Source organism: Grampus griseus (assembly GCF_964374135.1).
Source record: "Grampus griseus genome assembly, chromosome: 5".
Taxonomy (NCBI): Eukaryota; Metazoa; Chordata; class Mammalia; order Artiodactyla; family Delphinidae; genus Grampus; species Grampus griseus.
The window spans coordinates 40481549-40501857 of NC_138998.1; the positions used below are offsets into that span (position 1 = coordinate 40481549).

The 20309-nt window shown below is 43.5% G+C and overlaps 1 protein-coding gene across 3 annotated transcripts in view; it reads left to right on the top strand.

The window, feature by feature from the left end:
- PPM1L (protein phosphatase, Mg2+/Mn2+ dependent 1L) overlaps positions 1-14325 on the top strand; it is a 333683-nt gene extending 319358 nt beyond the window's left edge. For all 3 annotated transcript variants that reach the window (XM_082654832.1, XM_082654831.1, XM_082654833.1), the window contains 2 exons: positions 7636-7797; positions 10920-14325. In XM_082654832.1, coding sequence (XP_082510958.1) covers positions 7636-7797; positions 10920-11266 — 509 coding nt within the window. In that variant the 3' untranslated portion in view covers positions 11267-14325. The remainder of the gene's footprint in view (positions 1-7635; positions 7798-10919) is intronic.
- Positions 14326-20309: the final 5984 nt, after the last annotated feature.

The following is a 20309-nucleotide window of genomic DNA, read 5'->3' on the forward strand; positions in this document are numbered from 1 at the left end:
CGACACTGATCTTATCATTCCCCATGATGCTTTTATTAATGACTGGCTTTGCCTGCTCTTTTTCCAGTATGTTTCACACCAGTATAATTTCTGTCAGTTTCCAGGCCTTGATGTCATCTAGGCCCTGGAACTGTGTTATTCAACTAACATTCATTGTCAAATCTTTTCAGGATAAACCTGTTTTTCCTTATCATATAAATGTGTTGAATCTCCTTTGCTGGGTATAATGAATGGCTTTTAGGCGGTTGTAACGCCTTCACTGAAATATTCATTCATTCATCCTCTGTCTGTCTCTCTTTCTCTCTGTTTCTTTGTGTGTGTGTCCCCTTCCCTCCCTTTCCACTTGTCACCTCTTCTCCACCCACCCCCAATTTCTTTCTTTCTTTCCTGAAGAAAAAAATGGCCATTTCCTTTTATTCTCTGTCACTGAGGGGAATCACTATTAGCATGAGTGAGTGGCATTCATTGTTTGGGAGAGAGCCCACTTGCTTCGTGAAGCAGGGCTCCTAAGTCATGTTAACTGCACTTGGCTTTCTCTGCTCTGCCCAGCCTCCCAGCCCCACCCCAGAAAAAGTGAAGCTGCGGTGTCAGGCACGTAAGACAATGTTGCAGTAAGCTGAACTTTCATAAAATAAGGATTCTCATGCCTCCAACTTTTAAATCATAGAAGAGGGGGAGGGGAGTGCAAGGGGTTGAGGGTAATGTGCTTTGATTGGCACCCAGGGCAGGTTGTTCTTTGTCGATGGCACTGCTCGGAGGTCAGGTAAGGCTGTGCAGGGGAAGCCTGAAGGCAGCTGAGGCTCACATGTCTGTCACGGAGTCACTGATGGATAGTCACTGGTGGGCGAATGTGAATCTGAACTTGATGATCTGTCAACAGTGGTGCTGTCATCATTGTCACGGCCTTATTCCTCTGGGCCATTTTTTTTACCTGTACCACTCTACTACCGTGATTGTCAATTCTGCTTTTTCTGTTTTATGTCTTGAATACTTTGCTTTTTGCAGTGGATATGCTCCTGAACCGTTGTGAATAAATTGTGGTTTTAAGTAATGTTAAATTCATCTCAATACAGAAAAGCATAAAGAAGAAAACAAAGTGGGCTAAAATCCCATCACCTAGATAACCCTGTTAATATTTTTCAAAAAATAAGAGTATATATATTTACGTAGTACGAAGGTGTGAATTGTACAAATACTACAATTAGTACAAGTTGTACAAAAGCACCTCCACTTTCCTCACCACCTCCTCAGTCCTTAGCGCCCCTCCCAGCATTAAGGGTCTGTGCAGGGTACAAAGCACTACGATAAGAATACAGCAATGAATAAGGCATCCCCCTGGTCCTAAAAGAAGCTGCTAGTCTAATGGGTCAAAGAATCATTTGACCTACAGTTGCCTTTTGTTTGGCTTGCATTGTTTTTTTAAATAAAATTTGTCAACATTGAAAAGTCAGGAGAGTTCACATAAAAATGGCTTCCCTTGAAAAATCTGAATAACTAACTGGCTACAGTGGGCTTGCATTCCCACATGGCAACCATCTTCACTGCTGAGGAAATGCTGCCCCCTTAGCAAGTGTTCTCTAGTTTGCCACAAGCCACACCACTCCCTGTTGTGGACCCAACACTGAAACCTGATGTCAGTTGTCCCTTATCATCATGCTTGCCTATTCTTAGAGTAGAAAAACATCTTCAGAACCCATGTTTCTGTCAAAAGTACAGGGGTAAATCTACTCCAAGAGGGTAATAAGCTTTTTTTCTTATACCTGGCCTACTTACCCGAAGCCGTAGGAGTTTGCAATTCCTGTTCAAAACTAGCAAAATATGCAAGGTGAAAAGGACCTGACACTAATCCAAGTCACTTGTTTTTTTACTTGTGGAGGTTCACGTGCTTTCTGATTATTACTGAGAATTTGAAATGTACCAGCTTTGTTTAAATTAATCCAGAATCACAATTATATTAAAGGAAATTCACATCACACTGATCAAATTTTATCCTGGTTTACAGACTTTTCTGTGACATGCGCCAGTTTATACTACAAAACGGGGAGAGTTGATGGGGACTATTCAAAACACAGAAATGTAGAAACTGGTCACAGAAATCATTCCTTCTGGGGGTAGGAAGAGAACAGTTTAAAGCAAGAAGGAGTGTCGATTATCAAAGGTTTGGCCCAGTGGAATCAGTCAGTCCGTGTGTGTGACCTGGGCAGGTTGCTATACTGTCTGAGATCTAGTTTCCCCACCTGTAAAGTGGGGATAATTATGCCTTCTCACAGGTAGTGCAGATTAAGTTGCGTAACGTAAATAAAATGTTTAGCGTTATAGTAAAATGCTTAAGCAGTAGGTCTATCATTATTATTATTACTAAAGTAATAATTCTGGATTCCCAGGGTTTTTGGTCATTTGGTCATTCAGTACATATGCATTGAGCAGTGTAATCATGAGTATGACACTTGAAGTCTCTGAGTCCCATTTTTCTCATCTGTTTAAAGGGAAGAATAATACCTGCCTCTCCCCAACCCTAAGGTCAGGAAATCAACTGCAAGTGTGTTTGTTAGCCACTTCGTTTGTAGCATTGAACAGATTGTTATTACTACTTTGTTATTAATTGAACTGGGAAAGTTTTTAGCTAGGGTTTTGAAAGATGGCTGAGATATCCCAAACTACTTAATCCTCTTCAGGATTTACATTTTTCTCAAGCTCAACTCATCCAATGAATTCATTGCCTAATAGTATCCAATGAAAATACTTATCAGAATAGATTTTCTTGTGTACCTTTACTTTGTCTGCATCCTAGAAATTAAGAGAGAGAAGGCTGGTTTAGAGGAATAGACTGATGAATAATTGGCATTCGTGTGTTTTTCCTAAGGAAAACAAGAATTAATACAACAACACAAAAATGTGCCTGCTTTGCTGAAGTACAAATTGAGGTCAGACGTAGACAGAAATTATTCACGTAATGACTTCATGATGCACTTTTATTGCTTCCTAAGGTGCCACGGCTTTAGAAGCTGGTGAGGATGGATGCCCTACTCATGTTTCATTAACATTGTTCCAGGAGCCTGGACTGGAGGAAAGAGCTAGGGACAGACCTGGGCTGGAACTTCTCTCCACTTACTAACAGTGTGCCTGTGAGCATGGTTATACATGTACAGGAGGGTCCTTATGTTTTGATCAATGTGTAAAATGTATTTTGCTACAGTTGGCTATCTCCCTGCTGTGGCAATATCTAGAAGATGTGGTACAGTGTGGTACTGAACTGGGTTGACATACTCAGAGCAAGACAGCGGGAGCTTAGCATAATGTCAGATCAGGACCAAGGAGAGAGTGTGTGATTGTTTATCAGTCCTCTATTAATTTGTTTATTCAGCAAATATGAGGTCTGTGATGTTCTAGACCTCAGCATTATAGGAAGAAAAACAAGCAGATGATATCCTTACCCTTGTGAAGTTGACATTGTACAGGGGAAGATTGGCATTAAATAAATTGTTTAAAGAAATACACAAGATATTTACATAATTGTGTGCTGTGAGGGCAATAAAGGACATAAAGAGGAAATTAGATCCCCCATCAGAGAAGGCCTCTGAAGATGTCACACTTGAACTGAGACATCACCATGTGCATGTCGGACAGTGCCAAGGACTACAGAGGGAGCACTGCGTACAGAGGCCCAAAGGCAACCAAAAGCTTGGCATGGGCTTCCCTGGTGGCGCAGTGGTTCAGAGTCCGCCTGCCGATGCAGGGGACACAGGTTTGTGCCCCGGTCCAGGAGGATCCCACATGCCGCGGAGTGGCTGGGCCCGTGAGCCATGGCCGCTGAGCCTGCGCGTCTGGAGCCTGTGCTCCGCAACGGGAGAGGCCACAACAGTGAGAGGCCCGCATTCCGCCAAAAAAAAAAAAAAAAGTTTGGCATGTTTGGGCAACAGAAGGGAGGCCTTGAGCAAGGGGAGGGTGGTATGACATAACATTGTACAGGTTGGGGCAGGGGCAGATCACGCAGGACCTGGAGAGCTGAAATAACACGCTGGCTGAGATGGTGGTGGCTTGGACCACAGTCAGCGCGATAACAAGAGAAGGGAAGGGGTTTAAGATGTGTTTGAGAGGTACGAGTGACAGGAACTTAACGATGGATTGAATGTCAGGAATGAGGAAGAGAGAAAAACTAAGGATGTGTCCTAGCTTGAGCAGCTAAGTGGATGGTGGTACCATTTTCTGAGGCTTAAATTAAAAGTTAAATAATTTGCCAGACCTCACTCAGCTAGGATTTTGAAGTCTAGTCCGTGTGAATTTACTTTTTCAGTTTTTTTTTTAATCTAAGTCAGACTATTAGGTTAAAGCTCCAAAATATTGTCCAGATTTTCAATTAAGGTATCACCTAGATTAAATTATTAATATAGACAATCCTGAGGTTCAGGGTTAAGTGATATTGTCAGACGCTGGTATTTCTGATAAATAGTACTATGATGGCTAAGTTTATCTCGAAACTAATAACCAGAGTCTTGGCAGTGTTTTTTCTCATACATACAAAAGAAAAAGTGATTTTCTCCTTTCCTCTTGGGCATAATGTGTTTCTGGAGTTTTCCTCAGCCACAAGGTAGTTTCTGCTGTAATGTAAGATTAGATTATAAATTGTCTCTGATAATCCTGAGCTAAAACTGCAAAGCCCAAACAACAAGTTATTTACAGTGTTTTCAATCATGCTTGGGCTCCACCCAGGACACAGGCAGGTTTCTATGGAGAGGGAATAGTGACATTTCAGTGACCCTAAACACAGCCTGCAGCTTTCCTTCCGCCACCTGGGGCTCACCCATTTTGGCCCGGCCTAAGAGTCTATTGTTGACACAGGCAATTGCCACTTTCTCAAAGCAGTACATTCCTGAAATCCACATCAGGAGGTAGATTTCATAGACCCATAGAAACAATGGGATCCTCTTCTTGACAGAGGAATCAGCAGGCCATGAATCTTCACATGTGAGTGAAGCAAAGCAGTCACCCTCTAAATCTCTCATCCAGAAGCCCCTTATTTTATTTTATTTTTTGCGGTACGCGGGCCTCCCACTGCTGTGGCCTCTCCTGCCGTGGAGCACAGGCTCTGGACGCGCAGGCTCAGCGGCCATGGCTCACGGGCCCAGCCGCTCCGTGGCATGTGGGATCTTCCCAGACTGGGGCACGAACCCGTGTCCCCTGCATTGGCAGGCGGACCCCCAACCACTGCACCACCAGGGAAGCCCCAGAAGCCCCTTATTGAACTGTAAGCCCCTGAACCAGTTAGGATACCACAAGGAACAACAACAAAAAAAAAATCCAACGTAAAAAGCCTTAAGTAGTAAAGTCATTTAGTGTCATGCAGAACAAGAACAGGACGGGTCCAGGCGGGTTCAGCAGTTCTGTGATGTCTCAGGGACTCAGGTTCCTCACCTCTCCGCTCCCCCTTCTGGACACAGAGCCTTGACTCTGAGCCATATCCCCTCATGGTGCAAGATGGCTGCCACAGCCCTGGGAAACGCAGGAGCCACAGGAGGCCAAAGAAATGGGTCATGTTCTGCATCATGTCTCTTTCAGTCCAGTTTATCTTCCACAAAGCCACTGACATGATCTAAAACACAGATCTCATCATGTCACTCTCCTGCTTAAAACCCTTCAGTGGTTCTTAATCGCATATACAATTAAACTTCAAAGGTTTTTTTTTTAGCTATAGAAATTACCTCTCCCCTCTTAAAAAAAACAAAAAACAGACAAAAAGAACATGCAGCATCCCGATAAAGCTAACAATGGATGTAGAGCTGCTGTGGCTGAAATGGGGGTGGGGAAACGGCTTATAGCTCATCCCGGTGGATCCCTTCACCTCCCTCACATGGAGACCCCAAAGCCTCTTGTGGATCCCATGTTGTACAGGCAAATGGAAATGCCTAGCAGGCAGTTGATATGGACCTCAGGAGTGTCAACCAGGCTAGCGTTTTAGGTGAGATGGTGGTGGAAGCAAAGGTCAGAGCCATGATCTCTCGAAGTGCACAGAGTGAGAAGGGAAGAGGGACTCTGAGAGACACAACTCCAAGAGTTGAACTGATATAATGCCCCCAAGCCCCGTAACATCCAATAACGCAGCGTCTCCATTTCACCTTTCAAACTCCAAGAGTGTGCCTTATTGGAGAATCTGTGCTCTCATCATGATAGGTTAACACAATCAGATGCTTGAGGACAAAGTGAGGATGGTTGAAGACCAAAATGCAACTAATATCAAAAACTGAGAATAATGATTTATAATCATATGAATTGTCCATCTTGTGCTTACATTTTCATTCTTACAGCTTTTTTTTTAACGTGAAAGATTTGCTATTTGCTTTGATAATCCTGAGATTAGTCTTTTCTCCTTTCACAAGGCTTTTCACATCAGACATTGTGAGTTAACCAGCATTTCATGTGTTTCCATTTCTGATCAAGGCACTTTTGAGTTAAACAGCCTTTAGAATGGAATTTCCAATAGAACTATAATAGCTGAAAATGCTAATTATTCTCCCCGCTCTTGATATCAATCTGTGTTTATTCTTTAGGTCTATTTAAGAATTCAGTCTTGTCATTCTGTGCAGATAAAAAGCAGTTTGCATTCTGTTATTGAATATGACCTTCTTAATGAGGAGGTTAAATATTAATGAAGACTAATTGATGAATAATTTTAACAAGGAAAGGCATTATCAGTTTGAAGCCAGAGCTTAATGGGTTGTGCCTTTCAGCAGGTATTTGCATACTCAGTGATACTGTCAGAAGGCGGGGGAGGAGAAAGGAGAGGGGCTGGACAGAGGGCACCGGGCAGGTAATAAGGGCGGCCTCCAACTAGACCAGATTGTGCAGCTCTACTTGCTTTTATCCATTCTCATTCCATGAGGAGTTTGAGGAGAGAGAGCTTGTCCTTTTGTGTCTTGTGTGGGCTCCAGGCAAACAGCTCTTCCCTCTTGCTTCCCTTCTGACTCTGACCACCCCAATCCCTCACTGCCTGTCGACATAGACCTCATTTCTGTCCTCATGTTGGGTTTTCCTGCCTCTGCCTTTACAGTTCGCCCCCATCACCCCCTGGCGCCGACCTGTTTCTGGCCGCCAGTCTTTGCTGTCAGACTCCATATAGGCTAGTTTGTATAGGCTTCCCCCCCCCCCCCGCTCCCCATGGCTCCATAGGACCTGGTTGTTGGCATCTGTCATTTACTGGCCCTTCCAGGCCCTCCTGCTTGAAGAGCCCACCTGACCCCCCATCCTTCCCACTTTCAACTGGGATTTCACAGAAACTCAGCACCAAAAAGAAGCAGAAAATAAATATCAATCGTCTGAAGCTTCGAGCTGATTCTGATTCTCTCCGAATCCTTTGAAGTGTGATATGCATTTAAATCAAGAGTAGCAGAGACAACAATGATTTGGGAAAATGATAATGTTATCCTAGCCTATTTCAGTGAGACTCCAACATGGTTAAGAAAATTGACTGTCAGATCTGATCAGTGTTGTTGAAGTGAACAGCTGTCATTCTCCGAGTGGCTGGAGTCAAATTCTTACCCAGCAGGAGTAGTTTTAATGACTGAAGGACCAGTAACCACGAGAAGCAGCCTAACCTCAAAGCACCACTGACCTGTATTGCCTCTCTCTCCTGTTTTGCAGGCACAACGTGTTTGATTGCTCTGTTGTCAGATAAAGACCTCACCGTGGCCAATGTGGGTGACTCGCGTGGGGTCCTGTGTGACAAGGACGGGAATGCCATTCCTTTGTCTCATGATCACAAGCCGTACCAGCTGAAGGAAAGGAAGAGGATAAAGAGAGCCGGTGAGTTTGTGAATGCCTCCGAGGACTTTGTGCTGTCTTGTTCAAGTGGACAAGGTGGCTTGCTGGGAGAGCCCCTGGGGGAGAAGATGTTCCTTTACCCAGTGATGAGTAGATCAGTACAGAGGCTGCTGCTGAGGCAGCTGGGACTGGACTTTGTAACATTTCCTAGCTAATGAGTGGCCACTGAATTTGCCCTTCTTTGTGGCCACAGATTACAAAAGAGCCAAAAAAAAAAGCCCTTAGTTTAAAGGCTAATGAGCTCTTTGGGCCCCTGCTTGCCATACCCCACTTCTCTCCAGCCGTGCCAAACTACTAACCACCAAACGAACCATGGAGCTGATACCTCTGTGCCTTTGCAAGTGTTGTCCACACCGTCTAGTGGGTAACAACGACCTTGTCCTTTAAGACTTGGTTTAAGGGTGTCCTTTTGGCAGCCTTCCCTGTCACACCCCTTCAGTCTTTCCCCAGCATCCCATGTGGACCTCTTGGGTCACCTTTCACATGTGTGGACATACCTGGCTCTCTTATCTGTCTTGCCTTCCTGACCATGAGTTCTTTGAGGCAGGAGCTTGGTCTGTTCATCTCTATACTCCCAACACTGAGCTCAGTGCCTAAGTACATATTTCAGTTTGGGGAGGGGGAGAATCCCTTTTTCACTTTTTCAACATCTAGAGGCTTGGGGGTACAAACTTACATCTTGGAACTGAGAAACAGGTAGGGAATGTAGTAGACAGACAGACATTAATAATAAATAAGTAAAAATAGGTAAATGATCTAGTATATTACAAGGTGATAACTGCTATGGAGAGACACAAAGCAGGTTAGGGAACGGGGAGTGTCACGGGGTGGTCAGCATAGGCCTCACTAAGGTGACATTGGGACGAAGACTTGAAGAAAGATTATCAGTTGATGATTACACTTTCATAGTCAGTTTGGGGGGATTCTTTTCTACCCGTGCAGGGGAGGAGCCCTTCCCTCCCCAGACTGACAACCACAGCATGTAGCCTCTGTGTCACATGCTAAGCCACAGGCCCAGCTGCCGAGGGAGCTCAGGTACCCTGGGTCTCAGCCCAAGAAGGGCCCCTGCTGCCTGGGGGAATCTACAGGTTGACCCTCAATGTCTACACATCAGCTTCTGCCCAGAACCTAATCAACATTTGAGTTTTCACAGGAGGAAGCTATACTGTTGAGTCCAAAAGCATTGAATTTTATTCAGTGACTGCTTGAGATGCAGAATACTTTTTAATGAAAGCTTTGGTCAGGTTTTCTGTTGATGGGATGGAACAGTGTTTTAAGAGCATCTATCGTGCTTTGATGAGCTTCCCTCCTTACGAAGACAGCATCTCAGTCCACTGTGGCCCTGGACTTAGGATACAGTCAGCCTGCTCCTGAGGAAGCACAGGCAGGGATGTGTAGACGGAACATGTGGAGACGCCACCTTAGCATCCAGCGCTCTCCTGAGATGTCAACCCATTCTATCCTCTCTCCTCTTCCCTGCCGTACCCATCCACCCTTCCCTGCCCCCACAGTGATTACAGTAGCAAATTCTGACAGCATCTCCAAGGAGGTTAATCTCACCTGTGTCAAGGGTGTATTTTACATCAGGGCTTAATGAACAATGACTGGTTTTCTTATCTTTGTGTGTGTTTTCTCTGACCTCAGCCTTCCCTTCTGGACATCTCTACCCCTCCTGTTTTGTGTGACAGTACGCTGCAAGCAGTCTAGGCCAAATACACGTTGGTCTTTCTGTCTCCAGTCCTTAAGCTGTTTCCACAATAACAGTGATGTCAGCTGCCACTTACTGTGTGCTCTGTGCTGGGAGCTAAGCTGAGCGCTTTACATATACTTTCTCTTTCCCTACCTTACGAGGTTGATGATGTTATCCTTATTTTACAACCAAGGAAGTGGAGCCTCAGAGAGGCTAGTGTGCCCAAGGACACAGCTTGTGAATGGTGAGACCAGAATTGAGACCCAGGACAGTGACTCCAGAGCCCATGCTCTTGCCCAGGAGACCACACTTCCTGGAATGTTCTCGTACATCCCTGCCCATGGAAGTCCTACCCATCGTTCAAAGCCCAGCTTTAATGCTCACTCCTCCCTGATTATCACAACCAGAAATCTTCGCTCCCTCCTCCCCATCTGCCTACAGCATTTAGCAGGTACTAGTCTCTCCCTGAAGAAATGCTGCTTTGTGCTTGTAGCTATTGATACAGGTGGCTTTTCCCTCCTGCCAGGCTGTCTACTTCTTTATAGAAAGGTTTGGATCTTGTCTAACTTTATAGCCTGCAAATTTCCCTGCATGGAATATATATTTAATAAATATCTGACAAATAATATGCAAATGGACAAAGTTCTAGCTCCCTTAAAGAAAAAATAATAATAGATAATACTGAATGCATGTTATATGCAGGCACTGTGCCAGGTGATTAATATGGAATAACTAACTCCTTTATTTCTCACAACTCCTCAGTGGAATAGGTACTGTTATTGTCCCAATTTTGGAACCAAGGGAACCAAGGATCAGAAAGGGTTTCTCATCCAAAGTCCCACAAAGCTGAAAGTAACAGAGCCAGGAATCAAATCTAAGCAGTCTGCCCCGAGGGCCTGAGCCTTTAACAACTGTGCTAAAATGCACCATTCTTTAATCCTGATGCTATCGGGGGAGGTGTTTTGAGATACAGGCACACCCAAGGGCAGCCTCAAGCTAATGATGGATCCCAGTGGTATTCTCTGGTACCATCCACCTGCCTTTCAGTGCTGTTTTGCTGCTGTCCCTGGATCTCCACCCTAGGGCTCCCTACTGTCAGTCACTGCGCTGCCAAGGTGTCCTTAAGTTAAAACTGATGCCCTCACCCATCCATGCCTCCTACCCTCAATATTCTTATTAATTTGGTCTTGAAGCCTTTTAAGATACCAAGGATGAGGGCCTGAGGATCTACCCGCAGAGCATCAAACCTCAAGCCACGCAGAGGAACGCTGTTCCCTCCTGGTAGCGCCAAGGTGGGGTGAGGGGAGCACATAGGTCACATGCAGTAGGTCAGCCCTTTGCAGACGCACGCGGACCGCACCCGGGGTGTGAGAGAGCAGCTGGTCAAGCTAATGGGCTCGTTCTATCTTTCCAGGTGGTTTCATCAGTTTCAATGGCTCCTGGAGGGTCCAGGGAATCCTGGCCATGTCTCGATCCCTGGGGGATTATCCGCTGAAAAATCTCAACGTGGTCATCCCAGACCCAGATATCCTGACCTTTGACCTGGACAAGCTCCAGCCCGAGTTCATGATCTTGGCATCAGATGGCCTCTGGGATGCTTTCAGCAACGAAGAAGCTGTTCGATTCATCAAGGACCGCTTGGATGAACCTCACTTTGGGGCCAAGAGCATAGTTTTACAGTCGTTTTACAGAGGCTGCCCTGACAACATCACAGTCATGGTGGTGAAGTTCAGGAATAGCAGCAAAACAGAAGAGCAGTGAACCCTCTGGGGTCTCAGCTGCCTTAGACTAAAGGACTTTCAACACACTGGTCTCTTTTAATGTAGTGAAAGGTGTGGGCGTTACAGTTAGGATCATCCATCCCAGACATGGGGTTCCCCATCCCCGGCCGTCTTAAGTCTATGTGCCGTGATGAACAGAGGATGTTCTTGGCCAATGTAGTTGAGAGGCTGGAAAATGGTTTCTTCGTGTTTTCCCAACTCTTTCATCCAATGTGCAAAATATATAAATATATAGCTGTAGAGTCACATGTATGAAGTGAACGGCATATGTGCCACATATTCTCCTTTTATGATTGTTTTCAAGATCCCTTACAGGGCCCTCCAGGCATCAGACTTTGTGTCCTCTCATTGGAGCAGTGAGTCAGGGCCGATGTGGCCACACCCTATGCTGAGGGGCAGAGCTGTCCTGAGAATGCTTTGTCCTCTTGAGCCCAGGTTTTCTGCTCTGCAGCAGCCCTGCAGACACAGATTTGGAAATGGTTTATTATTCCGTGGCTACTCTTGGAGGCTGAGGGACGTGGGGAGGATGAGAGCCGCCTGCACGGCAGAAGTAAACTTCTTCCCTCGCTTTCTTTATTAGTTAAATAGACTTTGTGTACCACCTGACCAGTCTTTGTGTGTTTATCCTAATCATGCATGACCTTAATCTTTGGCCTACACCTTACCTAATGTAATAGGCAGCTGTTAAACTTTACCACCAGACACCACGATTTTTTTACATTACCAGGTGAAAAAAGCAAATCACAGTACCATAATCCCTGCCACCTTTAAGAGTAGATAGAAGACACCATGGCCGAATAAGTCACAGCGCCCCTTGGGAAGTCTGCTATTTGCATTCAGAGAGAACGCTGGTGAGGTTGCCACCTCGAATCGAGCTCCAGCTGCCCAGTTTTGTGCATCTTTTCCTCTCCTGTTCTAGTAGCTTTCAAGTGTCTCTGAAGCAGTGTTCTGAGAAGCAGCGGTGTAGAACTGCATGTGTGCTCCCGGAAGCCGAGTACAGAGTTCGCAGCCAAGTTTTGGAATTTGGTGGTTAAGTACTGGGACGCGCTTCCCCTAGATAGTGGAAAGGCAGCAGTCTTTAACATCTGGTTGCAAACCACTGAGTTATTTTTGCGGCCAGACTTGCTGCTTTTCATTTCTTATCACCAAAGTCACATTTCCAATCTCAGTATTTTATAAGTTAATTACAGAAAATGCTGGGTCATCCTGTTTCCCTGGCTGAGGGGCTCAAACAGCCAAACAAGATTTTCATTGCATCCCCACCCCTCTGTGTCTGAAATGCCAGGGCGGCCACCTGGTTTTGTCCTTCCAGAGTGAGCATTTGCCTTTATAGCTTCTCAAAGGCCCCATTCACCGGCCACCTCCTGCCCACGATGCCGCTTCCCTGCTTGCTTCAGCTGTGGAGCGTTCCTGAAGCAGGTTCTAGGAGTGAACTCAGGAGGATGAAAAGATTCCCTTGTGGCTGCCAAGGACTGTAATCTATCTGGATTCCTCTGAGCACTTAACCTTTCTTTGACTGAAAGAATGACTAGTGGTTTCCCAAGAGACGTGCTTACTTTGGTAAACTATAACATTAGAATTTACAGTATGAGAATTAGAACCTCGGTTTTTTTTCTTCTTTTTTTTTAAGCCATCTAGTACAAAATACCTGCCACCATGTTAGATTGGAGTATCTACCTATTGAGAGGCACTGAACATTTGGATGTGTGTATTTGAGGCGGGGGTTGGGACGGGAATGTGGGAAACATGCAGGTTGTGATCAGTGATGGGACAGTGAGGCCAGGTGACCTGAGTTTGCTTGGTGATTTTAGGACGTCCTGATTCTGGAGAGTTACCAAAGCCCACCCTCTAACCGGAGTCCAGGAATAAGCAGTGTCAGCGTATTACAGTACGCAGTTAATTTTCCTTTTTTATTTTTAACTTAACCCAAAATTCATAATAACGATGGAAAGATATTTTTAAATGCTATGATCACTGTGACTGTCTAAAATGAAAACGGTACTGTTTTGGTGAAGATGAAGGAGAAAAGCGACTTAGTAAATTAGTGTTTATCTGCCCTGCAAAATGTCTTACTAGATGGTGCTGAGTGCAGGAGTGCATGGCTTTCCTTCTGAGTTCACAAGGCATCTTCTAAACTTTGCTTTGTAGAATTAATTCATTTCTGACTTTAATCAAGTAGTGCGTGTATTTTTTACTCCCTTTCTGCCTCTTTTTCTCCCACTTTGGCTTATAGATTTTTGAAAAACAGAAGTTCTAGGCAAAATAGTAGCAGTTTGATTAATAGTTTAGTTATGTCTCAAAATCAGGCTACTTTGTTCCCTTCCCCATCCTCCTGGAGCTCTCTCTCCCTGAGCCGCCTCCAGCTGTCGGGGGTCTGCAGACATCACCCGGCATGCCCTGTGGCTCACCGGCCAGCCACTCCCATTTTCCAGGGACAGGGAAGGTTGAGTCTAGTTAGGGAAATTGATTTGAGAAGTTTGCATGTGAAGCTTCCCTAAACAGCACTGCCAAAGCTTTGGAATCGTCACCCAGACCCCCTAGCCTGAGTTCGCATTGCCAATAGCCCCCATGGTGCCAAATTTTGGAATGGTTTTATAGTCTTTTAGAAATGAAGCTGGGAGCCAATGATCACCTGCTTATGAGCCCCCAGCAAGATGCCAAGCCCAGGTCTTCATTAATGCACTGCTCTCCCGCTGCTCCACTGGCAATTTGTACTCTTAAAATGGGTTGGGATTGGGGGGGTGGGGGGAGAGACAGGGAAACTTTTTTTTTAATTCACTGTATTTGCAATTCTCTAATAAAAGGAATAAATAATACTTATATGGAAAACTCCAAAGCTAGTTCCCAAGATCGGCATTTATTTCACATGACCAACTTGCCCAAGGCACTTAACTCTGAGGTCGCTGTTCTAATGCAACATGACTGTGCATCTTACTGGTAACCAGTGGCGACATTCCATTCCTTGCCTTGGACTGAAGGCATTGGGCTCTAGAATCTTGTCTATGTGGTAAGAGTATTACAGAGTGTTTTATAGAGTGATGGAGCATATGTGATCTGGATAATTTAAAACTTCCCTGGTGGCGCAGTGGTTGAGAGTCCGCCTGCCGATGCAGGGGACATGGGTTTGCGCCCCGGTCCGGGAGGATCCCACATGCCACGGAGCGGCTGGGCCCGTGAGCCATGGCCGCTGAGTCTGCGCGTCCGGAGCCTGTGCTCCACAACGGGAGAGGCCACAGCAGTGAGAGGCCCGCATACCGCAAAAAAAAAAAAAAAAAAAAAACACGTCTTATTTCATACAGCTGTGATGATTTCAGTCCATGAACATTATGTGCAAACAGGATTGCATGAGTGATGGCATCATCAGCACTATTTGAGGTGATCCTAGGAAGCTGATTACACGATTGAATTGGATCACTAGGATATCTGGCAATACATGAGGGATTCACAAAGGGAGTGATCGCTTTTTCCTTTGCCAGGTATATTTGATTTTCCTGACATTCCCCCCCTCCCCGCCCGAGTTGTTGCCAGATCTAACTCTCTTGCAACTGGGAACACAAAAACTAGAAAGGGCAACATTTCATTGTACACTTGTAAGTATAGGAATTCATACTCTGGATAAGGTTTTATTTTCCAATGACCTCAGAAAATTGTTTCCTCCTTTTGACCCATTATTAGACTGATCTTCTCTTAATTTTCCCCCCAAATTGCCTTAGCTCTTCACACCAGCATTCCTGACCCAGCTCTGCAGAAATGACATGACCATTAGATACTGTGCTGAGTCCTATTTAACTGACTCTGGATTAAATCCTTCACATCTAGACTTCTAAACTAATTAGTTGAACACTGCAGGAGTAATGAGATACAGTGTTCCCCAAAGTGTGCTCCACAGGACACAAGTTCCAAAGATACTGTTCCAAACACGGGGCTCCAGGGTCAAATGAGTTTGGGAAACATACTATCCTAGAAAGTTAGTACATATAAGCACATCAAAGGTTCTAATTTAAATATCCTCCAGGGGAAATAAACAAACACCACAAATGTAATTCCAGTGCTTTCCAGATTAATCTGACCACGCACACTTTTTGGAGTAACACCTAGTAACACTCCAAGGAGCTCATGTTCCACAGCACCCACTTTGGGAAATTCTGCCATATGGAAATATTACTGTTTTCTCATTCACTATGACTCTTCGCAGTTGCAGTGTAGTTTGCAATTTAGCAGCACTAATTCTTTCACGGAAGAGACTGATTTGTTAGTGAAAGCAGTATTAAGAAATAGTATGATTTAATCTAATTTTATCGATAGCAGAAGCCCAAAAATCCTGCTTGAAACTCTAAACATAGGCTCCCTTCTTTTCATGTGGACAATAAGCAAGAGCCTTACCATAGCTAGGGATTTCTCAAATTTGTTCCAAGGGCTTTCAGTTGCTTTTTTGAAGTTATCTTTGCTTTCCAGATAGAATCAAAATAAGTATGTTTACATTTTATCACAGTGTGAGAGTAAAAATAATATATTTAAAATAAGAGAAAAGGGGGAATGGCATATTTGGTATTAATTCATTTTTTAAATTCTAACTAGATTTTTAAAAATTATGTATCCATTGTATAATAATGGACATGTAAACTATTTACACTTACTCTCTTTTCTTATTCTTTCTGAAATCCCTGTCCCATGTTGTCCCACCTTTCACATTTTATATATATATAATTAAATTTGGCAAGTTATTTGGAGAGAGAATCCCCAAATCACAGAGGAAGCAAATCTAGTCAAAAATATGGTATAAAGTGAATTTAGGATAAAGTCATTATCTTAAAATTATATCCAATATTTAGGAATACACCCTCCCTCTGGTTGTTATCCAGAATAGTATAAAACAGAAAGTAAAGTCACTTAGACTAGGTGGCAGATTGCAAAGGGCAAGTGATAGCTGACACTATAAGGCTTCCGTTAGATATGTGATCCTACACTTGTTTCCTAGTATGTAAATTTATTTGCTAATTCTTAATAATGTTGATGCTTTGTCCATTACTTTTTATTTTTACTACTGTTAAGCTGTTTAACCAAGGGTTGATTATGATCATGTGTTTAGTAGTAGCCACACCATCATTTGTACAATCATTTCAGTAAATACAAGTTAAGGACTTAGAAGAAAACATGTAGCAACTGTTCATTTTAGCATATAAGCATTTGCACAATTCAAAACTCCACCAAAAAGCAAGCAAGTAGCAAAAGTGTAGATTACATTTAGAGATGTGGTTCCATTTACTCTAGAAATCCTATAATCTGGCATTATAATCCCCTCTGACATTTGCCAAATCCAAATTAATCTCAGAACCTCCAAGGACCAGAGTCCCTAGCTTTCAGCACAAGCAGATTACTGTGAGGGCTCCGATGGCAGATTGTGGTTGGGGGGAGGGTTAGGGGGCAGGGCAGTCTGCCTGGGTCTCTGCCTCCATAGGAAAGGGCCCATGTTTCAGCCACACTCTCCCATCACCTTTTTTTTTTTGCGGTACGCGGGCCTCTCTCTCACTGTTGTGGCCTCTCCTGTTGCGGAGCACAGGCTCTGGACGCGCAGGCTCAGCGGCCATGGCTCATGGGCCCAGCCACTCCGCGGCATGTGGGATCTTCCCGGACCAGGTCACGAACCCGTGTCGCCTGCATCGGCAGGCGGACTCTCAACCACTGCGCCACCAGGGAAGCCCCTCTCCCATCACCTTTTGTCATGTAGAAATTCAGAGGTTAAGTGTGATGTCATGCAGTATCTCAACATATTCCTGTATTAATTAGACAATGCATAATTTAAAATGTGTTCGTGCAGAAACAAAGGTAGAAGTAATAGTCAAGGAATTGGGGGAGGCGGGGGGTGGAGAAAACCTTTAGACTACTCAGACATTAAAAACATAAAAAGTAGGTTATCAAAAATTTAGATTATTAGACTTTTACCTACATAGGTTGTATTTAATAGCAGTTGCTGACACCTGCACATACATCTGTAGAAGGCAGTTTTCCCCACTTTTCACCTATTGAGATGCAAGCCTTCCCATTTAGAGTATTGGCTAATGCTTTGCTTACATGTTAACTAATACAATTCTAAAGCTCCTTTTCTCAGGACTGATGGCACAGGTAGAATAACATTTAAGCAAAGTAATTTGGAACATTTTTTAATTTTAAAAAAGGCAAAATTAGGGCTTCCCTAATTTTGGTGGCGCAGTGGTTGAGAGTCCGCCTGCCGATGCAGGGGACGCGGGTTTGTGCCCTGGCCCGGGAAGATCCCGCATGCCACCGAGCGGCTAGGCCCGTGAGCCATGGCCGCTGAGCCTGCGTGTCCGGAGCCTGTGCTCCGCAACGGGAGAGGCCACAACAGTGAGAGGCCTGCGTACCACAAAAAAAAAAAAAAAAAAAAAGCAAAATTAATTTCCAGTGAGATCAAAGTCAGAATGTAAAGAAAAGCATTCTCAAGAAAATATACAAGACAGGGACTTCCCTTGTAGTCCAGTAGCTAAGACTCCGCGCTCCCAATGCAGGGGGCCCGGGTTGGATCCCTGGTCAGGGAACTAGATCCCATTTGCCGCAACTAAGAGTTTGCTTGCCGCAACTAAGAGTTTGCATGCCGCAACGAAAGATCCCGCACACGGCAACGGAGATCCCATGTGCCACAACCAAGACCCAGTGCAGCCAAATAAATAAATATAAATAAATTAATTTAAAAAATAAAGTATACAAGACAAAAATCAAAGGAGAATAATATAAAATATTTTAAATTAAGAAGACATTACATCGTGAATCATGCTTTCTGATATTTGTGCTCTTTCTGAAGTTGAGATAACACTGAAGTAAGAATGAATTCTGAGTTATTTGTAAAGTTAGTAAAATTACAGTCCCTATTCCATTCTTTCCCAGTGAAAATAGATACATGTGGTCTTATTTACTGTTCTCCTAAACCACTTTTACTGTCCTAGGTACTGTTTACTTTCCAAATGCTAGACATCGTTTTACCCTGAATCCTTAGAATTTGTGCATTTTCAAGGAGGGAATACCCCTTTTTAGTAAGAGAGACTAAACAATAGACCTTCCATTTTAGAATGCTCCAATCAAACTAAAGTCAGATAAACACAGTCACAGCTACATCTGGGGGCGAGTTTTAAAACTGGTAATTTTCCAAATGCCAACATGAATACCAGTGAGTATTCAATTTAAAACAGATGATTTCACAAAGACAAAGCACAGGGTTATTTAATGTTCCTGCTTCCTAGAGAGTTTTCCATATAATGAAAAGGGTCATGTTTGCTCATATAATTTTTTTTAATACTGTAGAAATGATGTATTAGACATCTCTAACTGAATAGTGATGTCTCTTGTGCACATTTTATGTCCCCATCTGTCTCAGTATATGCAGAGACAAACAGGGATGCTTAATGTAATAATGAAAAGATACAAATCCTGCTACATGGGAAAAAACTATACCCATGGGATATTAAGCAAGAATACTCCCCCTATTTAGGCTCCAAGACTACAACCAGTCTATGTATTTTTCATCTTGATTTCCCTTTATCTCAGGCATATATTCAGAAAAATGGAGTAATAAATACAGAATTGGAGAAGATCCAATAACTTTTGCTCCTATTTTAGAAAGCAGCGTTTGCCTTTTTAAAATTTTGTCAGAAATACATGTTCACATTGAAACACTGACATCTACAGCCTTGTTTTTGGTTTACTCTGGCAGTTACTAAAGCCAGTGGTTTTGATTTATAGCACTCACATAATTTCAGTTCAGATTATAAACGGTTGAAATCTATTTTGCAATGCCTCCTTGGTCAGCCGGGAAAAAGAAAACAAAAGCAAAAAACGACGACATTTTAGAGTTCAGAAGAATGATGATTCTAACAAGCCTGAAAAATAGTAATGAAACATTTCATTCCAAAACACCCCAGTGTGAACTATGTTCACATACATAATTCCTATATACCAAATATACAAGTTTAAAAAAAATCACTGGATTCATAAAACACTGATCTATGTTATGAACAGATTTAATTGAGAAAGCCACTATTTTTGCTATAAGTAAATCTGCTTGTATATTCTTTCCATTATTATTATTGTTATTATTACTTTTTGAGCACCGACCATATGCCAAGTGCAGGTCACCTAAGGGAGTGTATCTAGAGGTGAGCACTCAGGCACCATCCCTTCCTTGGCACTTACAGCCCAGTGGAGGCTTCACAGATATCGTAATGCTCAGTATTGGCTGAATGTGATAAAAATGGGCATCTTTCACGATTTTCTCCAATGGGTTTAGATGTGTAAAGACAGGACAGAATTAGAGTTATTCTTTCCTACACTTAAAAGACAGTGAATGGTAACAGATTTGGAATATCTTGCCCACACCCAAGCAAACTGCATCAGATAATTATTCCACGTTAGGTCGTCTAGTTTCCCAAGGATGGAGTGGGGAGGTGAGACAGGGAGCCTCTGGGTACCAGGGCAGGGATAGGGCTGTCCCAATGAGGAGCCACCACTGGAACAGCAGCCATGCAAGGGCTCAGCAGTGGTATGATTCAAGCCAGGGTATCTCTCTCTACAAGGTCCTCTGGAGGAAAGAGAGAATTACAGCAAAGGCAAACAGGGAACACTGAGAACATCTCTCCATGGCTTGTTTTTATTTTTGTTCCCAAGAGGCTATGTACCAACTTCATGTCCCAAATGAGAACCCCAAACTGAGAGTTTTTATCATCAGTGTTCCTTGATTATGTAAATTAGCAAATTTATTATATAGAAAATTAACATATTTCAGGAATACAATTATTTCTTGATCTTAATTGTGAAGACTAAATGCCAGATTTTTTTAAAAGCATAAATTTGGCATCCATAGTTACTTTAGACTTTCTAGGTTCTAGGCATGGAATTTAAGCTTTATATTTTGAACAAGAATAGCAACATCTATTTTCTGCATAGCAAAGCAAAACTAAATGCCAGACTTTTATTTTTAACCACAGAAGCCATCACTTCTTTCTAAAATCTTTGGC